The 18,271-nt window shown below is 43.2% G+C and overlaps 2 protein-coding genes across 9 annotated transcripts in view; both read left to right on the forward strand.

The window, feature by feature from the left end:
* Positions 1–8,583, forward strand: part of myo9aa (myosin IXAa) — a 101,302-nt gene extending 92,719 nt beyond the window's left edge. For 2 of the 7 annotated variants that reach the window (XM_076732549.1, XM_076732579.1), the window contains 18 exons: positions 615–712; positions 827–957; positions 1,311–1,531; positions 1,713–1,829; positions 1,990–2,178; positions 2,754–2,804; positions 2,949–3,060; positions 3,842–3,903; positions 4,118–4,310; positions 4,423–4,551; positions 4,683–4,788; positions 4,893–5,024; positions 5,151–5,274; positions 5,454–5,501; positions 6,113–6,133; positions 6,338–6,543; positions 6,688–6,830; positions 6,918–8,583. In XM_076732549.1, coding sequence (XP_076588664.1) covers positions 615–712; positions 827–957; positions 1,311–1,531; positions 1,713–1,829; positions 1,990–2,178; positions 2,754–2,804; positions 2,949–3,060; positions 3,842–3,903; positions 4,118–4,310; positions 4,423–4,551; positions 4,683–4,788; positions 4,893–5,024; positions 5,151–5,274; positions 5,454–5,501; positions 6,113–6,133; positions 6,338–6,543; positions 6,688–6,830; positions 6,918–7,408 — 2,574 coding nt within the window. In that variant the 3' untranslated portion in view covers positions 7,409–8,583. The remainder of the gene's footprint in view (positions 1–614; positions 713–826; positions 958–1,310; positions 1,532–1,712; positions 1,830–1,989; positions 2,179–2,753; positions 2,805–2,948; positions 3,061–3,841; positions 3,904–4,117; positions 4,311–4,422; positions 4,552–4,682; positions 4,789–4,892; positions 5,025–5,150; positions 5,275–5,453; positions 5,502–6,112; positions 6,134–6,337; positions 6,544–6,687; positions 6,831–6,917) is intronic. The other 5 variants (XM_076732553.1, XM_076732562.1, XM_076732571.1 and 2 more) reach the window with 5 other exon arrangements.
* Positions 8,584–10,591: 2,008 nt separating this feature from the next.
* scamp2l (secretory carrier membrane protein 2, like) lies at positions 10,592–17,860 on the forward strand. Of its 2 annotated transcripts, none has more exons than XM_076732657.1 (9): positions 10,592–10,749; positions 12,458–12,535; positions 12,644–12,721; positions 13,011–13,143; positions 13,237–13,365; positions 13,657–13,816; positions 14,232–14,333; positions 15,283–15,400; positions 16,428–17,860. In XM_076732657.1, the coding sequence occupies exons 1-9, from the start codon at positions 10,693–10,695 to the stop codon at positions 16,581–16,583; spliced, it is 1,011 nt and encodes a 336-aa protein (XP_076588772.1). In that variant the 5' UTR covers positions 10,592–10,692; the 3' UTR covers positions 16,584–17,860. The 2 variants fall into 2 exon arrangements, with proteins under 2 accessions (XP_076588772.1, XP_076588781.1); XM_076732666.1 differs by having other exon boundaries at positions 10,609–10,749; positions 13,014–13,143.
* The last annotated feature ends 411 nt before the right edge of the window (positions 17,861–18,271 follow it).

The following is an 18,271-nucleotide window of genomic DNA, read 5'->3' on the forward strand; positions in this document are numbered from 1 at the left end:
ACGTAAACACACCTTCCAATAGAAGAACAAATATACAGTGATTTTATGTGAATTTGAGGCTGTCAGACAATCTTTAATCCAATACTTTATTGTTTTGACAAACCCTCTAGAGATCACACGTGCATCATGATGGAGTTTTGAAATGTTAAAACACTGAACGTAGTTGCTTTTCTAACACAGTTTGCTTCTCTGTCTCTCACAGCTGTAACACCGACTTCTCTCTCTTATCTATTCTTCCTGGTCAATTAACAATATTTGCACGTCACTTGGTCATTTTTCCTCTCTTAGCGTACAACACTGGTCTTTGAAGGGAGAAAGGATGAAGAACGTCACTCTTGACTTTCCTCATCACCTCACACCTGCTGTCTTTTAACGATTCTTTCCTGGGAAAACTGTTTATTTCCTTGTTTAAGAATGTAAAAAAAGTATTATTTGTTGTGTTATTGCTTCTGTAATATGATCACTATCACAGCACTTGTTCTGGTAAAAGTACACAGTGGCTGCAGCAGCTCCAGTGATGTGCTGCTGCCATCTGCTGGCCTGAACTTGAACTGTGCATCATTGAGAAGCCTTGTTCTGTCTTTAACATGTAATCCAACTCCATGTCTGTGCAGCCTGCAGGTTCTGAGGAGCAAAAGAAGATGCACAAAGCCATGTCGTCAGGAGACTTGGGCAAAGTGGACTCACTGCGCAAGAACTCGCAAGATGGAAGGTTTGTTTTACCTGAACGTTTTGTCACTTCTAAGTTAAAGCTGTTTCAGTTTTGATCACATTTTTTCATCAGTTATCAAAGAGTGCTGATCAATTTTGTTTTGTTGTGCAACAGGGTTCGTGGTAAGATGCGTTTCTGGGGCAAAACCAAGTATGGAGATAAGAAGACATCGAGAGAGAAGCTGATCTGCGGGGCTGATTCCCTGGATGGAGACTATGGAGACACTGGGCCGTTGCTGGGAGAGGGTGCGTTACCCAAAACACAAAATACATCCATTTCAAGGACTCTCATATAACCGAAAATTACACAATCTGTGATTTCTATTAGCAGATATCTGTATATGAACGCAGAATCTGCAGGCAAGGGATGAGAGTTTGGTATTGTAAGCACTTGTTGTCGATTTTGAAAGTTTTTGTTAACAAAAAAGTCGGACTGTAAACAATGACCAGCACTGAAACATTGGCTGCCACCCCCAGAGGCTAAATCATCTCCAGGTGATAGCCAATGGGAGACACTGGGTGCTGAATCAATACTGTGTATCAATACTGCATCATTCCCACTGAAGTGTCGCTGACTGGAACTCTCTTCCTGGCAGCAGGTCAGGAAAACATGTCGCCCCCCTGCAGTCCCGATCTGACGTTGGACCGGGGCTTCAGAGACCTGAAGGAGAACAAGGAGCCGTCTCCCAAGGTGAAGCGAAGGCGCAGCGTTAAGATCAGCAGCGTGGCTCTGGAGCCGGCTCAGTGGCAGAACGACGCGCTGCAGATCCTCACCTGCACCAACGACTACAGGAGCATGAACGACTTCCTCATGAAGAAGGTGCAGCCAAACGTTCACTGTCTCGTTCTGTTGATGTCTATGGGTGAAGATGCTTAAATGGCCTGCAGGTGTACTTTAAATTCCTCACAAGAAGGGAAACAGATGAGCACAATGCAGTGTTGAGTTATCTTTTTAGAGCTACAGATGTCCATGTGAAGATGACTGTGGTGTCATGTTTTAGATCAGCGACTTGGACACAGAGGACAGTAAGAAGGACACCATGGTGGACGTCGTGTTTAAAAAGGCTTTGAAGGAATTCCGCCTGAACATCTTCAACTCTTACTCCACAGCGCTGGCGGTAAGTGCTGCCGACACATGATCGTTTAAAAATACTCTTTGGATAGCAGATGAAGTCTCAGTTTCAGTGGCTGGACGAGATGTTTTACAGTGAAACGTTACGTCCAAGTCGAGCGATAGATACTGTGCTCGTCCCGTGACACCGCTGTCTTCCTCCCCAGATGGACGACGGTAAGAGCATCCGCTACAAAGACCTCTACGCTCTGTTTGAGGACATCTTGGAAAAGACCATGCGGCAGGAGCAGAGGGACTGGAGGGAGTCCCCCGTCACGGTGTGGGTCAACACCTTCAAAGTCTTCCTGGATGAGTTCATGACAGAGTACAAACCTCTGGACAGCACAGTCAGCAAGGTAAAGACACAATCATGGATTTATGATGATGTCTGAACTGTCAGAAGACATTTTAATGCTCCTCTGAATGAATTCATTGTGGTTACATAAAGTACATTAACTCAAAAACAATCTTGAGGTACTTAGTACTTCAGTAAAATGCATCATACACATTAATGCAGCAGTAACATTAATCCAAAAACATCAGATTCAATAGTAAAACACTAAGAGGGAGCGTTTTACTGCATAACGAGTATTTTTTTTTTCATACTTTGAAGTTCATTTTGCGGATAATACTTACAAACTTTTTCTGAAGAAAAGTTTTGAATGCAGGACATTTTCACAGTGTGGTATTAGTACTTTTACTTGAGTAAATGACCTGACTACTTCTTTCAGTACCCTTTTTTTAAGGAAACTTTCTGAAGTATCTTTACAAACCTTTGAATGTTATTTACTCTGGTGTTCATCAGCTGTCTGAGTTGTTTACAGGTTTTATTTCTGATTATACATCAAGTTAATATTCATTGATAATTCTTATATACAGTCACATATCAGATGAAAACAAAAAACACATCTGTTGTTCTGTTTTATTACAGCAGCTACCAAAGCCTGAACGCAAAAAACGGAGGAAAAAGGACGCCGACATCGTAAGTCTTTAATCGCTCTCTGGATAAACAACATATAAATACACCAGAGACCAGAAGAGAAAAGAATATGAAACATCGACATAAACGTGAGAGGAAATATGCAGGCGAACGAGAAGTGACCCTTTGCTCTGCTGCCCCCTGCAGGTGGAGGAGCATAACGGCCACATCTTCAAGTCCACCCAGTACAGCATCCCCACATACTGTGAATTCTGCTCCTCACTCATCTGGATGATGGACCGAGCCTGCGTGTGCAAACGTGAGTGATGCATGCAGAACGTCTACGTTAGTCTGACTGTCAAAACATGTTAAAATAATTCAATTGTCAGAAAGTTAAAGGGTAATCTTAATAGACAACCTAGTGTTTTAGTCATTTAATGTGGAAAAAGTCCCACAATTTGCTGGTTTACTTTGTAAAATGTGAACATTTGCTGCTTTTCTCTCTTTATTGTTGCTGTAAATTAAACATCTTTGAGCTTTGGACTGTTGATCAGACAAAACAAGAGTTCTGGCAGTCTGACCTCGAGCTCTGGGAACTCATGACAGATATTTTTCACTTTTTTTTCAACGAATGATCAATCCATTAAGTGATGAAATAATCAATATGTTAATTGTTAATGAAAATAATTGTTGGTTGCAACCTAAAAATGTATGTATGTATTTACTTGTTTATGCGTTAACTCACATAGCTCGCCTTACCTTCAGGCAGACGTTCATGTGAATTTGCACACACACACGCACACACACACACTCACAGTCTGGTGTTCAGCCCCTCCCTCCCTCAGCCCTAATCAGATCAGTCTTCAACTGGACTCATGGGTTCTGCGGCTCCGTCTCTCCACAGATTTGTCCACACAGTTTGTTCTTTATTCGCACAGGATGTTTTCTTCACGCCAGCCAATGCCGCTTTGGTCTCTCAAACGCTGATATTTTTTTTTTTTTTTCTTTTTGTCACAAATTTTGGTGAATAATGAGGAGGCACTGCCTTTCTGTGGATAATGGAAATGACCTGTTTGATTTCTCTGGCTGTGTTTATCCAGTGTGCCGCTACGCCTGCCACAGAAAGTGCTGCCAGAAGACGACCACCAAATGCAGTAAGAAGGTGAGTCGGCCATATTGTCCACCCGCTCCATAATGTCCCATGACATTAATTGTGTGACAGTTAGTTTATATACAGTAGCTCATGACATTGGCAGGGATGGCTCTTAACAGACTGAACTTACTGAGAATATATCTTTATTGTTCTTTATTGCTGTCTGCATGCTGATACGCAACACGTCTGTGTGTTTATACGTTATGTTTGTGTCTGTGAGCAGTTTGATCCAGAGCTTTCCTCCAGACAGTTCGGAGTGGAAGTTTCTCGCCTGACTAATGACGAGAGGACGGTGCCCCTGGTAGTGGAGAAGCTCATCAACTACATCGAGATGCATGGTCTCTACACTGAAGGAATCTACAGGAAGTCAGGCTCCGCCAACAAAATTAAAGAGCTCAAGCAGGGACTCGACACAGGTGACTTTGACTGTTGATTCTAGCTAACGGGTTAATGATGCTAGCTGGCTTTTGAAGCTGGGAAACGGCTGTTGAATTACTAAATGTCTGCATTCTCCTTGCGACCACACAGACGTGGACAGCATGAATCTGGACGACTACAACATCCATGTTATTGCGAGTGTTTTCAAGCAGTGGCTGAGAGACCTGCCTAATCCTCTGATGACATTTGAGCTGTATGAGGAGTTTATACGCGCCATGGGTAAGTGGTCAACATCAGACATCCAGCTCCTCCCTCAGGTGCTTGGCACTGCAGATTCGCCCGCTATGATAATTTGTCACAGGTGAAATAAACTGTAAATGGTGATTCGTCTTGTGGAAATGCTTCCTCAGGTTTGCAGGATAAAAAGGAAATGATCAGAGGGGTGTATTCAGTTATTGACCAGCTAAGCAGAACTCACCTAAACACGCTGGAACGCCTCATATTTCATCTTGTCAGGTAATAAAATTCTTCAGGTAATCTTAGAGTGGGTTTAATGCATGAAGCTGCTTTATTATTTTCCTTATTCTGGTCCTATTCTAACGCTGAATTCTGGCTTACAGGATCGCCTTGCAAGAGGAGACAAACCGCATGTCAGCTAACGCCTTGGCTATAGTTTTTGCCCCCTGTATCCTGCGCTGTCCCGACACCATTGATCCACTGCAGAGCGTCCAGGACATCGGCAAAACGACAGCGTAAGAATCACGTCTGTCACATAAATTCAGCGCCTTTGCTTCAGTCAGTGGTTCACAAAGTGCGGTCTGACATTAAGCATTTCCCGTCCTTCTCAAGTGGTTCTCCCTCTTGCCGTCCCTCCATAGGTGTGTGGAGCTTATCATTTGTGAACAGATGAATAAGTACAAAGTGCGACTAAAGGACATCAGCAGTCTGGAGTTTGCTGAGAATAAGGCCAAGTGCAGACTGACCCTCATTCGACGGTCAATGGTGAGTTCAAGTACTGTGACTAACACGACTAATCCAGCAGTTATCAGATGAATCAGACTCATTGCTAAATCTGCCTGACTGAGCCATCCTTAAAGTGCTACACCTTCCCAGGTTTCCTCCTTTTAAAGCTGCTTTTCTCCTCTCCGGATCCTCCCTAACCTGTCCTTTCCTTTATTCAGAAACCCGTACTAATAGCTGTTAGATTTATGAGCATAGCGCGCACGATGGTATGTATACACACACCGTGGATTGCATCCCCAAACCATCATCCAGTGGTGATGTTGTTGTGGTGCCGATCACTGCATAGTCTCATCTCTTCAAATGTTAACATCCATCCCTCAAAGCATGGATCATCAGCTCCACCCAGTCTCTGCTTCTGTTTTTTATTTTGTTTTATGGCTATTCTGAATCTGTGTCTTGTGGTTGAAAGTAAGGACATTACACAATTGCTTCTGATTAGATTTACATTGCGTTACATGAACGATGGAGCATTTCTCAGCATGATCCATGACTTACATTTCTCAGACTTTTGCCAAATACTGCCTGAAGAGTTTACTTCAGTGACAGCTCTCTGGGTAAATTGTGGTCAGAGATCTTGATTAACTCTCACTAACACTGGAGGAATCTCATAGTACATGTCCCCAGTGAACATAATGTCACTGCTTTGATATTGTTACTGTTATGTAGGATTCCTACTGAAATGTGTGCAGCATCTGCCTCTCAGCTATAAGAAACTATCCTGATGCAGCAAAACAGTGGCTAGCATTGACATACACGTGACACTGTGCATTAAAACTGACTGAGTTTTCTTCTTTTTGCTTCTCACTTTTGCTCTAAGCAGCCAAATGCAGCTAAAAAGGTAAAGTCTGTGTATCATTGTGCTGTGTCTTTGGCTTTGATCAGTCGTCTAGTGCTGCTGAACTTCGCTCATTTCATGGTGGTTCAGTCCCTGCATGTCCGAGCGAGTCGCTGCTGGTTTCATTTAGTGCTGCTTTGTTACGAAGCTACGATAATGTGAAATTCGCATTGGTGAGCAGACGTCTGCCCTTGATTTGTCTTGCAGGGAAAAGGCCACTTACAGAGAGTGAGCTACCACACGCCTTCGTCGCCAGTCAGTCCGCGGCTGCCGTCTGTGGCTGACGCCGTGATAGAGGAAAGCGGCGACGAGGGAGCGGACTCGTTCGGCGAAATCTCCGAGCATCAGCAGGCAGCCATGCAGCAGGAAGAGAGAGTGCTGACAGAGCAAATAGAAAGCCTGCAGAAAGAGAAGTAAACACCTTCACCGTGTTAAAATGTCCTGAGAATGTCACATGATCTGTAAATGAAAAGAACTGAATTTACAAAAACGACCAGTTTGCATGTGTTATTAGCGCTACGTGTGCCTGTTAATCTGGGTTACGTTTGCCTCTGCAGGGAGGAGCTGACTTTTGAGATGCTAACATTGGAGCCACGAGCATCAGATGATGAGACCCTGGAGTCAGAGGCCTCCATCGGTACCACTGACAGCACTGAAAACCTCAATGTGGACTCTGAGGGAACCATTTCTGACTTCTCTGGTATTTCATTCGAACTCAGCTTATTATGTACAAGTTTTTATTCATATTTAGGCAAAAATGTTGACATGTTTTGGTCTTCCTTTGCAGAGAGAGGTCCAGTGTTGACTTCCCCCTGGCCTCGGAGGTCTGATGGGAAAAGCCCCCGACGCCGCGCTCTCCGCCGGCAGCCCGACTCTCTGGACTCCGTGGACTCTTGCTCCAGCGTTTCCTCCTACTCCTCCTCATCACACTTCCACCCATCCTCGTCGTCCTCCTCTGCCACCACCCGGCGCTTTCGTTTCCACGCCAAGTCTCCCCCCGTAGGCTCGGGTCCAGCCCAGGCCCAGGCCATGAATGCATCTCAAGCCTCCCGATCCGACAGCATTGAAAGCAGCCCCACCGCAGATCAGGAAGGGTTTGACGAAAGGCCCCAGTTTACAAGCCGAGGCACTTTCAATCCGGAGCGGGGCAAACAGAAACTGAAGGGGGCCAAGCATTCAACCTTGAGGCACTCCAGAGAAAGCGACGGCCACGGCAGGGACCCTCCAGACATACCACAGCAGCTGGTATTGTATGGCAGTAATGAATTCATGGTATGAAGGACTCCGGGCCTCCAAAGCACTCCCTGCTCAGCTCCCTGGCAGGCATTTACCTTCTCAATGGGAGGTACCGCAATGGCGACTGATCTCAACTTCTCAAAGCACTCTTGCTTAGCCTTTCTTTGTTGAAGTCTGCGAAGAAGTGTCCCCAAGTGCCGTGTACAGTGTTTCTACCCCTAGAAGAGGGCAATCTTTGGCAGAGGGACAGAAATCAGTGGAAGGACGCCTCCTCTGTGGACTAAACTGCCACCCATGCTCTCACAGTGCCTTGGCAGCACCAAGCGCCAAGAGAAGACGCACCGAGCAGGAGGACAGAGAAAAGGGAATGTTGGAATATGCGGAAGACCACTTAGTATCAGGGAATGTTACAGAGCTGGAAAGCTGAAGCAGTGTACTGCAGTAAATAAGAGGAAATCAGGCAACATCAGGCGTCACAGATGTTACAGTGAACTTCAAGATCACACTTATTAGCTGCTTTATGAGTTTACAGTTCATAACAATCAGTGTAAGCAGTTGTTGCTCTGTTATTACAAATTTATTTTTCCCTTATTTAATAAATTTTAATGTCACAGAAATTCTTTATAGCATATAATATACAGGTATAAATACTGTACAAAGCCGGAACACCAGCCTCTGCTGGGTAGTTGAAGTCAAATATTTATCTTTTTTTTTTTTTTTTTTTTCTCGAGTATCTTGGACAGAGATGTACGGATTTTGGATGGATGATTTATGCGTGCGTGTGTGTGTGTGGGCACGTGCCGAGCGCTCACACGTGTGTGTGTGTGTGTGTGTGTGTGTGTGTGTGAGAACGAGAAAACCACTTCATGTGTTTTTAAGTTTGTGCTGCTTCTTGTTTCCCCTCACAAGGGAAATACCGCCATCAAAGGGACCAAGTTCAGCTGGTGTGTATTCCAGCCCAGGGGATCCCAGCTCTGTAAAGAATGTCGGACGTGTACAAAATCCCTGCATTCACTGCTTGACAGCCATACAACAATTGTAATGTACAGTACAGTTCATATGTACAGTATAGCGGACAAATGCAATTCTATTCTTGAAATCTATTGTTACCCCCCACCAGACTCTCAAACCCACCCCCACCTCCTGCCTCTAAAGTGTTTGCTCAATAGCAACCAAGCAAGAACATAAAGTTGGTCTTTTGTCTTTATTATTGAGAATTTAAGTGTCTTTCTCCATGTTGTCTGTTATTCAGGCCTGTGTTGAAGTCGTCAATGTTATTATGTCAAAATACTGTAGATAGGCCTTTTCTGCAGCAAGCATTTTGAGCTGTCATAGTAAGGAAAGCAAAAAAAGACTTTTCAAAGTAGTGCCTGATCCAAGCCAAGAATCGTGCATTGGTAAGTGATGTTGATCCACGGTCATTAAGTTAAGAAAATCCTTTATTAATCTCACTGCAGGGAACTTTGCTGAGTAAGTATGTATCATTTCAAAACCAATATGATAGCATACCAGAACAATTTAGCAAGGGTGTAGGTGTGGAGTCAGAGAGGGGAAGGTGCTTCAGTGAGTCACCTTTAAAAGAAGTAATTAGACATTATTTATCTGAAGTCTGAGCTCATAATGCACCGTTGATCCATTCAGTGCTAATGGTGGCTAATGATAGCAAACTCCATATTGTTGTGTAGTTAATTTGCTGACTCACGACTTTTCTCTACTTGTGCCACTGTTAAGCTACATTTTATCATTTACCATTATTTACCACAGAGGCCTTAAAAGAAGAGACCACGTTATCCTCGAAATCTCATCTGCCTCGAAGACGTAGACTTTGCTGTATTGTAGTCACATTTCAATTTAGCAGCACAGTTAAGAACAATTTGTGTATATTGAAGCACATATTCAGACATCAGTGGTCACATTTTGAAGTGATTTCACAATCTTTGATAACCATGGGTTCAGTATTTCTGCCTGGAAGCTGTGTTGCTGCTTTAGGGATTAGTTGTTTCCTTCATGGAAATGGATTCAGACTTCAGCCCAGGCCTCGTCCTCTGGGGAGAGCAGGCGATGTTTTTCTGTGTTTCTACATTTGTTCATCCTTCAGGTGCTGCTTCTTTCATGGAAAACCATTTGACTGTTGAACTTGGAAGGGTAGGATTTATTACAGTGCATTTTCATTGTCACAGAAATGAAAATGTATGTGGTTAAGGACCCATTTCCCCCCCTGGTAAAAACATCCACTTTACAATTAAATCTAATGAACTCCTCCTGAGATGGAGCTATCGAAACTCAGCTTGCCTCCTACGTAGCCATTTCGCAAAGTCCATTTGTTTCATCACCTTTCGAATATCATAAAGTATCCTGCCATTAATGGAACAAAATGCAGTTAGGAAACATATTCAACAGCTAAAAGAGGTACAATGATGAAATGTCATGTAACAAGGTGTAATGACAACCTGCCCGTCCTGAGAGGGGATCACATTGTTTAAATTCTCCACCTTCAATGAAAGTGAAAGAAATTACAGTATTTTGTTAATAACTGAAGAAAAACTGTTTCGTTATGTGAGGGGTCAAAACAAAACAAAGTAAATGTAGTTCCTGTGCTGCAGTGTCTTAATGAAGAAGATAGAATATGCTTTTCTTTAGCTCAGAATGTGATGCAGCAGTGTTGTTTCTCTTATGTGTCATGATTTTATGTTGCGTTTGCTTTCTAAACGTGTGTCAGCAGACAGCTTGGTTTGTTATAATAATGACACACAGTAGAAAAAAATAAATGAGCTCAGTAAGAAAAAAGAGTAATATTTCACAGGATATTTACATGGATGAAGTGGATATTAGCAAATAAATAAAATAATACAGATAATCAGCTGCAGCTGAATGATAGCAGACACCAAATAAATAAAATGCACACCAAAAGAAATTAAATAATCTATAACATGCTTATAGTATTCATTTCCATTTTCTAAATTGTCAGGCTTGTCTCGTCGTCGCATTGCAACAATTCCGACAGCACCTAAAGGCAACTTAAAAGCCTTACAGACCAGAATAAAGTTTTAACACGAGCTCACTTCGCACGTCTGCCGGGACACACTGATCTAATGTGAAGACAGACCGTCACGAGGACCGCACATTTGAAACCAATTGACCTTTTGTCTAAAAATAAAGTCTAATTGAGAAATGACTCCGGACAGCCTCCGGTGACGCGAGCCACCTATCGAGCGGCGCATGCGCAGACGCGCAGCCTCGCAGCACCATCAGGAGCAGCGGCCGCCGCCGGGGAGTCAGGAGCAGACGTCTTGTTTATTTCACACCCGATAAACTTTTTCTCCACAATGTCGGGATTTGACAGCAACCCCTTCGTTGACCCGGTGGACGTGAACCCCTTCCAGGTGAGACCGCTGCTTTGTTTTACTGCGCGAGCCGAGTTTTTAGAGGCTTTTTTCGAGTAGCGTGAGGACTGAAAGAGATACGCTGCAACAGAAACCTGTTTGGTTGGTTGCTGGGTTTGGCCTCAACATTTCCTGGATAAGAATCGCCACTATTATGAAGTATGACACGTTGTAGTCCACTTATGGCCTAGTTTTCAACATTATCTGGGCAGCGGTGTATTTATGTGCGTTATGGTGCGCTGTTAACTCACCTGCGCAGGTAAGCGGAGGCACGAACAGGTGCCTCCTCATGTTGAACTGTGGCTCCCTTCAACGCGCCATTGATGGAAGCGGAATGCAGATTTTGTGGGATTCAGTGTCGCTCTTAGTGTTTTTCTCCGACATTAGGAGGCTGTATTTGTCTTTCAGACTAATTATCACGTCCCGGTGTTTCCACACCTAACAGCTGCACGAGGGAGAGATTAAAGGTGGATGTGTGTGTTCACGTATGTCCGGTTTGACTGAAGAAGAAGCACCTCTGGCTTCATTAGACCGAAGAAATTGAGTTTGAACTGAGACCAATGTTATCTGGGGCCAAGAGTCTATTAATAATTAATGTGGTTTGTCTTCTTGGACTGGTTGGGACTCTCTCTCTCTCTCTCTCTCTCTCTCACACACACACACACACACACACACACACACACACACACTCGGAGTACCAAATACAAACAATGCCTTGAACAATACATACAGTGGTGGAATGTAACTGAGCACATTTATTCAAGTGTAGTACTTCAGTGCAAAAATGAGGTACTTGTACTACTCATACTACTTCACTACATCTTAGAGGCAGATAATGTACTTTTACTGCATATGTCTGACAGCTTTAGATACTTTACAGATTATAATTTCTTATAACTCCAAATTTGTTGATTTTGAATAAGAATTTTTCAAAGTTTTATGATAAACTGAAGGATTAAGTGTTCCTACTTCTCAACATTAATCAGATAGTTAAGGATCGTTAAGGATTGTTCAGGATAAACTGGAAAATGCATCATCACAAAGCTGAAAACAGGCTTTTTTTCTGAGCTCATGAAAAGTTAAAAACACAAGTCTCACATGACAGTGATGCTACAAACGTATGATGTTATAGAATATGATGTGTTGCTAAAGATTAAACTACAGTACAGAGAGTACTTAAAATGAGCTCAACCTTAAACATCTACAGCAGGAAAATGCTACATACACATTAATGCAGCAGTAATATAAATCCAGAACCATCAGATACATAGTGAAACACTGACAGAGACCATTTTACTGCATAATGAGTACATTTGAGTAGATTTTGCTGATCATACTTACAGACTTTTACTTCAGTAAGAATGCAGGATTTTACCAATTATTAAAGTATTTTTACCCTGTGACATTAGTACTTTTACTTAAAGTACAAGTTGTTTACAGTTCATACTTTTACCTTAAAAGTAAGGTTTTAAATGCAGGACTTTTGCCTGTAATGGAGTATTTTTACTGTGTTGTATTAGTACTTTTACTTCAAGTACATGTTGCTTATTGTACATACTTTTACATTAAAAATAAGGTTTTGAATGCAGGACTCTCACCTATGATGGAGTATTTTACAGTGTGGTATTAGTACCTTTACTTCAGTAAAGGACCTGAATACTTCCTCCACCTCTGGATGCATCATAGTTGTGTTTAATGTCTTTTTCAGGATGCCTCAATCACACAAGCCACCAGCGGAGTCACTGAAAACATCGGGGAGTTCAACCCTTTCTCTGCCACTGAAATGGTTAGCTCCTCCGTTTTTTCTGTAACTACTGATGTGATTCCCAGTTGTTCCGTCACTGAGAGGCCAGACAGTTGTTTATAAAGCAGAACTGCTTCCATCGTTTCACAGGGAAATCACTCGGACACCACCATCCCCATCTCGTCTCAACCCGCCATCCTGCAGACCTCCGTGGAGCAGAGCACACAAGTGAGTCAGACACACGCTTTTAGAGATAATGAAATTAAATAAGCTGCTGTGAAATCACATTTCAGCCATTCTGTGTGTCAGTGGGGATTAACTAGCCAGAGTGTGTCTGTCTTTGGGACAGTGGCTTTGAACAGTAGATGAGGACAATAATAATTTGCCACAGCTTTGAGTTAATGAGTGAATTGTGGTAGCAATTAGAATTTCCCATCACCAAATGCAGCGTGCAGTTGCAGTGATGCAGTGACAGTATTGAACTCGGTGTTAAGAGGTCACCTCCTCCATCACCCAGCAGGCGAGTGTAGCTGCTGGCCAGGCCACCCTGGTCAAACAGCAGGAGGAGCTGGAGAGGAAAGCCGCTGAGCTGGAGCGGAAGGAGCAGGAGCTACAGAACAGGAGCGGAGGCAGAGCGCTCAACGCTGGTGGTAAGTCGGTCTAAGCTCATGTTGTGCATACAAACAGTAAGGATTGAAACACCACTCTCTGTGTTAATCCAGATGTTTTTTTTTCTCTGTCAGCCAAAGAGAACAACTGGCCACCTCTTCCCAAGTTCTTCCCTGTGAACCCTTGCTTCTACCAGGACTTTGAGGAGGAAATCCCTGAGGAGTACCGCAGGATCTGCAAGAGGATGTATTACCTGTGGATGTGTACGTACCCCTGCGTGCAGTCTGTACTCAAAACCTCCTCGCACCACAGAAGTGGGTCGATGATCCGTAGCGTAGATTAGTTTAACGGTAAAGCTGATGTACAGCATACAGACGTCAGCATCTCCACATTTTGCAAAATGAAAACAAGATTAAGACGGAGACAAATACACAACAATACAGATTAATAGGAATAATAAAACAGATAATACATGTTGGTAATAAGACGGTCTGCTGGAATTAATAAAAGGCTTGTTTGAGAAGAGAAGGACAGTTTTCTGTGTGTCTGTCCAGTCCACAGTGCCACCCTCTTCCTCAACGTGCTGGCCTGCCTGGCTTACTTCACTGCCGACTCTCAGTACGGCGTTGACTTCGGCCTGTCCATCCTCTGGTTCATCCTCTTCACCCCCGTGTCCTTCATCTGTTGGTACAGGCCCGTCTACAAGGCCTTCAGGTACATGGTTTCAGTAGCTTTGTGCTGATGAAGACGGATTCTCTTATTGTGTAAGAAGAAGAAGTCGGGACACATGCAGATGAAATAGTCTTTCCCTTTTTACTTTAATAAAACTTTGCGAACACCCTCATCCTCTAACTGAGCCAGAGGGGTTAGAGAAAATATATGGGAGCCGCTCTCGACTCGACTGGAAAAATTAGTTTTCCCCAAGCCTCGTTTTCTTGGCAGAAGAGACTCGTCTGAAGCAGCATTTAGACTTTCTGTGGACTCCAAAGATACTCTGAACAATCGTTATTGTAAGGCCTGCAAAATTAAGTTTTACAGGTGGTTGTTTTGTCTCTGGTCTGTGAGAAACATCCAGTATATTTTCTTTGCTAAACATCTTTAGTAACGTGTCCTTTGTTTTTCTCTCTAGGTCTGACAGCTCCTTCAGCTTCTTCTTCTTCTTCTTTGTCTTTTTCTTCCAAGTGGCAGTGTACATCATCCAGACTGTCGGGATCCCCAAGTGGGGAAACAGGTCAGTGGGAACTTGTTTAACTGAACGATTCTCTGCACGCTGGGCGAAAGCCTGAAGGTGAGACGCGAGCTTGTTTTCACACCTGCGCTTTTTGATTGATCTGATTAAACCACCCGGTGTTCTCCGCAAGTTTGAGCTAAACGCCTCGTTGTTCATGCTCAGTATTAACTCCCTTGTTCTGCTCGGTCGCCTGAAGGCAGCACATCTTTGCAAAGTGTGAAGCAGACAGCACTTTGAAGACGTTTCCTGCATTTGGCATTCTGCTGGTAGACTTTCGTCTGGTACGTTGCCCAGATGATTACCACGGTTAGGAGGAAATGCCAGCTGCCATCGCTCCATGCTAAATTGCATAACGCCGAAATATGCAGCGGAACACAGGACCTGAAAGGGGGAAAACTCCCCAAATTTACAAACTTATCAACTGATTTGGACCAGAGCAACTGAGCTACAGGTGTGAAAACGGCCTGAGTGCGTGAGACATTTGTTCGGTGCTAACAACACGTTTCTGTTGTCATTAGTAAGAGTGAGTGTGTGCGCTCTGTTTTGGGTATTTTCTTAGTAAATGTGGGTATGCATGGGTCAGTGTGTTTCTTCATTCATATCTACTCTGTGTGTCCGTGTGAGTTCTTGCTCTGTATCTCCTCTCTTGCATCTCCTCGACAGATTCCTGCTGCCCTAACTTGTCTGGGTTGCTGCTTTGTAAGTGGGGACTTTTCTCTTTGGGTTTCTTCTCTGTATCATGTAATATATCAGGCTTTTTAGTCTCCCATCATTCACTTTTTCAAACTTTGGGCTTTTCCATTGGTCGGTGGGGCAGGTTAGGATGTTGACTCATGCCTCTAGATTTCAGTATTTTTCATACCGTTTTAAGAATTCTGCTGCATACTTGCACAGTCAGTGCAGAGAAACTGAAATGACACATTTGTTTTAATGTCTCTGTTGTTGACAGTGGGTGGATCTCATCCATCAGCATGATTGGCAGAAACTTGGCTGTGGCTGTGGTTATGATGGTGGTGGCCGGTTTTTTCACTGTAAACGCTGTCCTGGCGGTCATCCTACTGAAAATGGTATGTTAATATCAAACTTCCTGTCATAAAAAGGAATATTGAGCCATGTTACAGTTTGTACTTTGCGGATAGTCTGGTTACTGTTTGCATATTAACCAGTCAAGTTAAATTCACCATGTGTTTTTAGGTCGGTCGCATAAGCCTGATTTTGCTATTTTAAAGCATTGCAGTCTACACAAACTGTACGTAACTGCAGTAAAATTCAATATGGCGTTGCCTTATAATTAATTGAACTTGCCCAAAATAGAAAGTCGAGCATTGCACGGCTCACATATATAAATAATGGTTTTCTCACTGTGGCTTCATATTGTTTATTTTTCCTCCAACTCAGTGAGGGTACATGCAGATCAAAGAGAGAAACATAACGAGAGGAACTAAAAATGGCGACGACAAACAGTTTGAATAGTATCTGCAATGAGAGGGCAGCCAAGGCCTCAGAGGGAGGAAGGAGATTTAGAAACCGTGGAAGGTTAGAAAGGTTCAGACACACTGTGAGCAGGTCAGGTCAGCCCTCGACCAAGCCTGCACAATATGTTATGTTAAGATAAGATAAAACTTTATTGATGTCACACCGGGGAAATTAAATAGTTACAGACGGCAAGAATAAAGGAGAGGCGTAGAAAAAGAACAAAAAACACAGTCAGAAATCTGTGATATTGCTCAAGATATTTGCACAGATCTAATGGATACGAGCAAATTTTAATCATAAAGATGTTGAGAAATGTTTGATTTGCATCTCTTGACCCAAATCTGCTTTAAAATGCACATAGTGTCAGTCCACTTGTCCACTTTTCCCTTTCAGATAAGTACAATAGTTCTTGAGAACTTTGCACTAAACTTCCCTGCCATTCATTTTGTTTGGAGATATCCTCCGAACTGATAAATGACAACTGGGACTGGAAACACGAGCTCATTGGCAGACAACCAGAGTCTAAACTGTCCAGGAACCAGTCAACACAATGTTCAGTCTGCTCAAGCTTGTCTCATTTTCACAGCCCTAATTTGTGTCCCTTTTCCCATTCGCCAGGTCCACTCCAAGTACAGACGGACAGGTGCCAGCTTCTCCAAGGCCCAGCAGGAGTTCTCTCAAGGAGTCCTGACCAACCGAACTGTCCAGAGTGCTGCAGCAAGCGCTGCCACCTCTGCTGCCCAGGGAGCCTTTGGCAGTAGTCAGGGAAATTAGCCCGTCTCCCTCGTCCTTAGTGCCTCAGGCTAGTCTCCTCTCAGACAGACATAGCAGACGAGCCATGTCCCAACATTCTTCAGTGGGTTTAGGGGATGAGGGTTGGATTATTTAATGAAATGGGCCAGAAAACAAGTAATTTATTATGAGGGGAAATTCTTTTCTCCGCGAGATCAGTCTAGTGAGGCGTCCCCCTTCTCCACTTCTAAACTTTTGAAGAGACTGTGGTACAATACAGAAGACAAGCATGTAATGACTTGCGCGTGTCTTGGTTGTTATTGAACCCTCGTCAGTATACAGCGTGCTCAGAATTCATGCCATCAGAAGCTGCTGTGGCAAATGTAGGAAATCAGAAAGTGAAGTGGAATCAAAGAGAGGCAGAGCGAGGACGATGCAAATTAGCAGTAGCTCTGACCACGTACGTGCATGCAACCACGTGTTCGTGCACTCACACACGCACACGCACAACCTCACAAGGCCTGAACAGTTAACCCGCTGTCCTTTGGCTCGTGACCAAACTGCCCTCACAGTCTTGTGCAAATCTGTGAATCTGTTTAGAAGTTATGTGCTTCTGATAGGCCGCTCCCATTATCTTTCCCCCTTTTTTCGCCAGTTAGCATGAACACATACACACATACACTTGACCTCCATGCCAAATTTCAGCCTCCTAGCGTGATAAATGTGGCCGTCAAAGGGTGGGAAAGGGTGGGTTTTGTGGACTGACTGACAGCTTTAGAGCTGCTGGTTGCAGCTAATAAATTAAACCATTGAATTGGTTCAGTTTTAATGATTGTCATTGTTAAAGACACTGGTGAAAAGTATTAGGGCTTTTCTGTCTCACTGTTCACGTAGAAATAATGTTCAGGGGCCTGAAAATAAACACTGTGCTTAGATTTGGGATTATATAAAGAGAATACTTGACATGAGATTATGAAGTTCTGGTGATTTTCTAGTTAGTTTCCTCTCAGGCAATCAGAAATGAGACACGTCTGTGACATGTTCCACTACTGATGGACACCGGCTGTTTTAACTTTGCTTACTAAATGTTTTCATGTGTATAAAACTGTATAGGATCAGATGATGGTTAATGAAGGTGACGGGATGAAGGTTTTCTGTTGTTTTAACCAGCTTTCTGATTTAGATGAAGTGAGACATGTAAAGCTCCTCTGAGGGCAGATGAAGAGGGGGTTTAACTGGGATGACACGTTTTGATTTATGTTAAGAGTACAGTGATGTTTCTGTCATAGTCTGCAGCATTGTGATTAAAATGGAAAAGGGTGCAGGTTCATTAATGTAAAGTTACTGACAGGGTGTAGAATGTAGACATATTGACTAAAAACAGTGCATTCATGAGCAGAAGGAACACAATATTTATCTGCCGATTGTCCGTCTTTTGACTGTGTTATAGTAATTATACTGCAGACAGAAGTCACGTGTTACTACAGATAGTTTGTATTTTCTAGCCTGTTGTTAGATAATAGTATTTTCATGTTTTTACTTGTGAATATTCATGAGCATAGTGTTTATTAAGGTGTGTTGTACATACTGGTGACTCTATTTAAAACATATTTACTGGAGGGGCGTTTGGTGGAAATCGGATCTCAGTCCTAACTTTGAATAAACTCATTTTTTTCTCCTTTGAAAATTTGGATCATGTTTAAGGTACTTCGTAGCTACTAACAGTTGAC

Source organism: Chaetodon auriga, chromosome 1 (genome assembly GCF_051107435.1).
Source record: "Chaetodon auriga isolate fChaAug3 chromosome 1, fChaAug3.hap1, whole genome shotgun sequence".
Taxonomy (NCBI): domain Eukaryota; kingdom Metazoa; phylum Chordata; class Actinopteri; order Chaetodontiformes; family Chaetodontidae; genus Chaetodon; species Chaetodon auriga.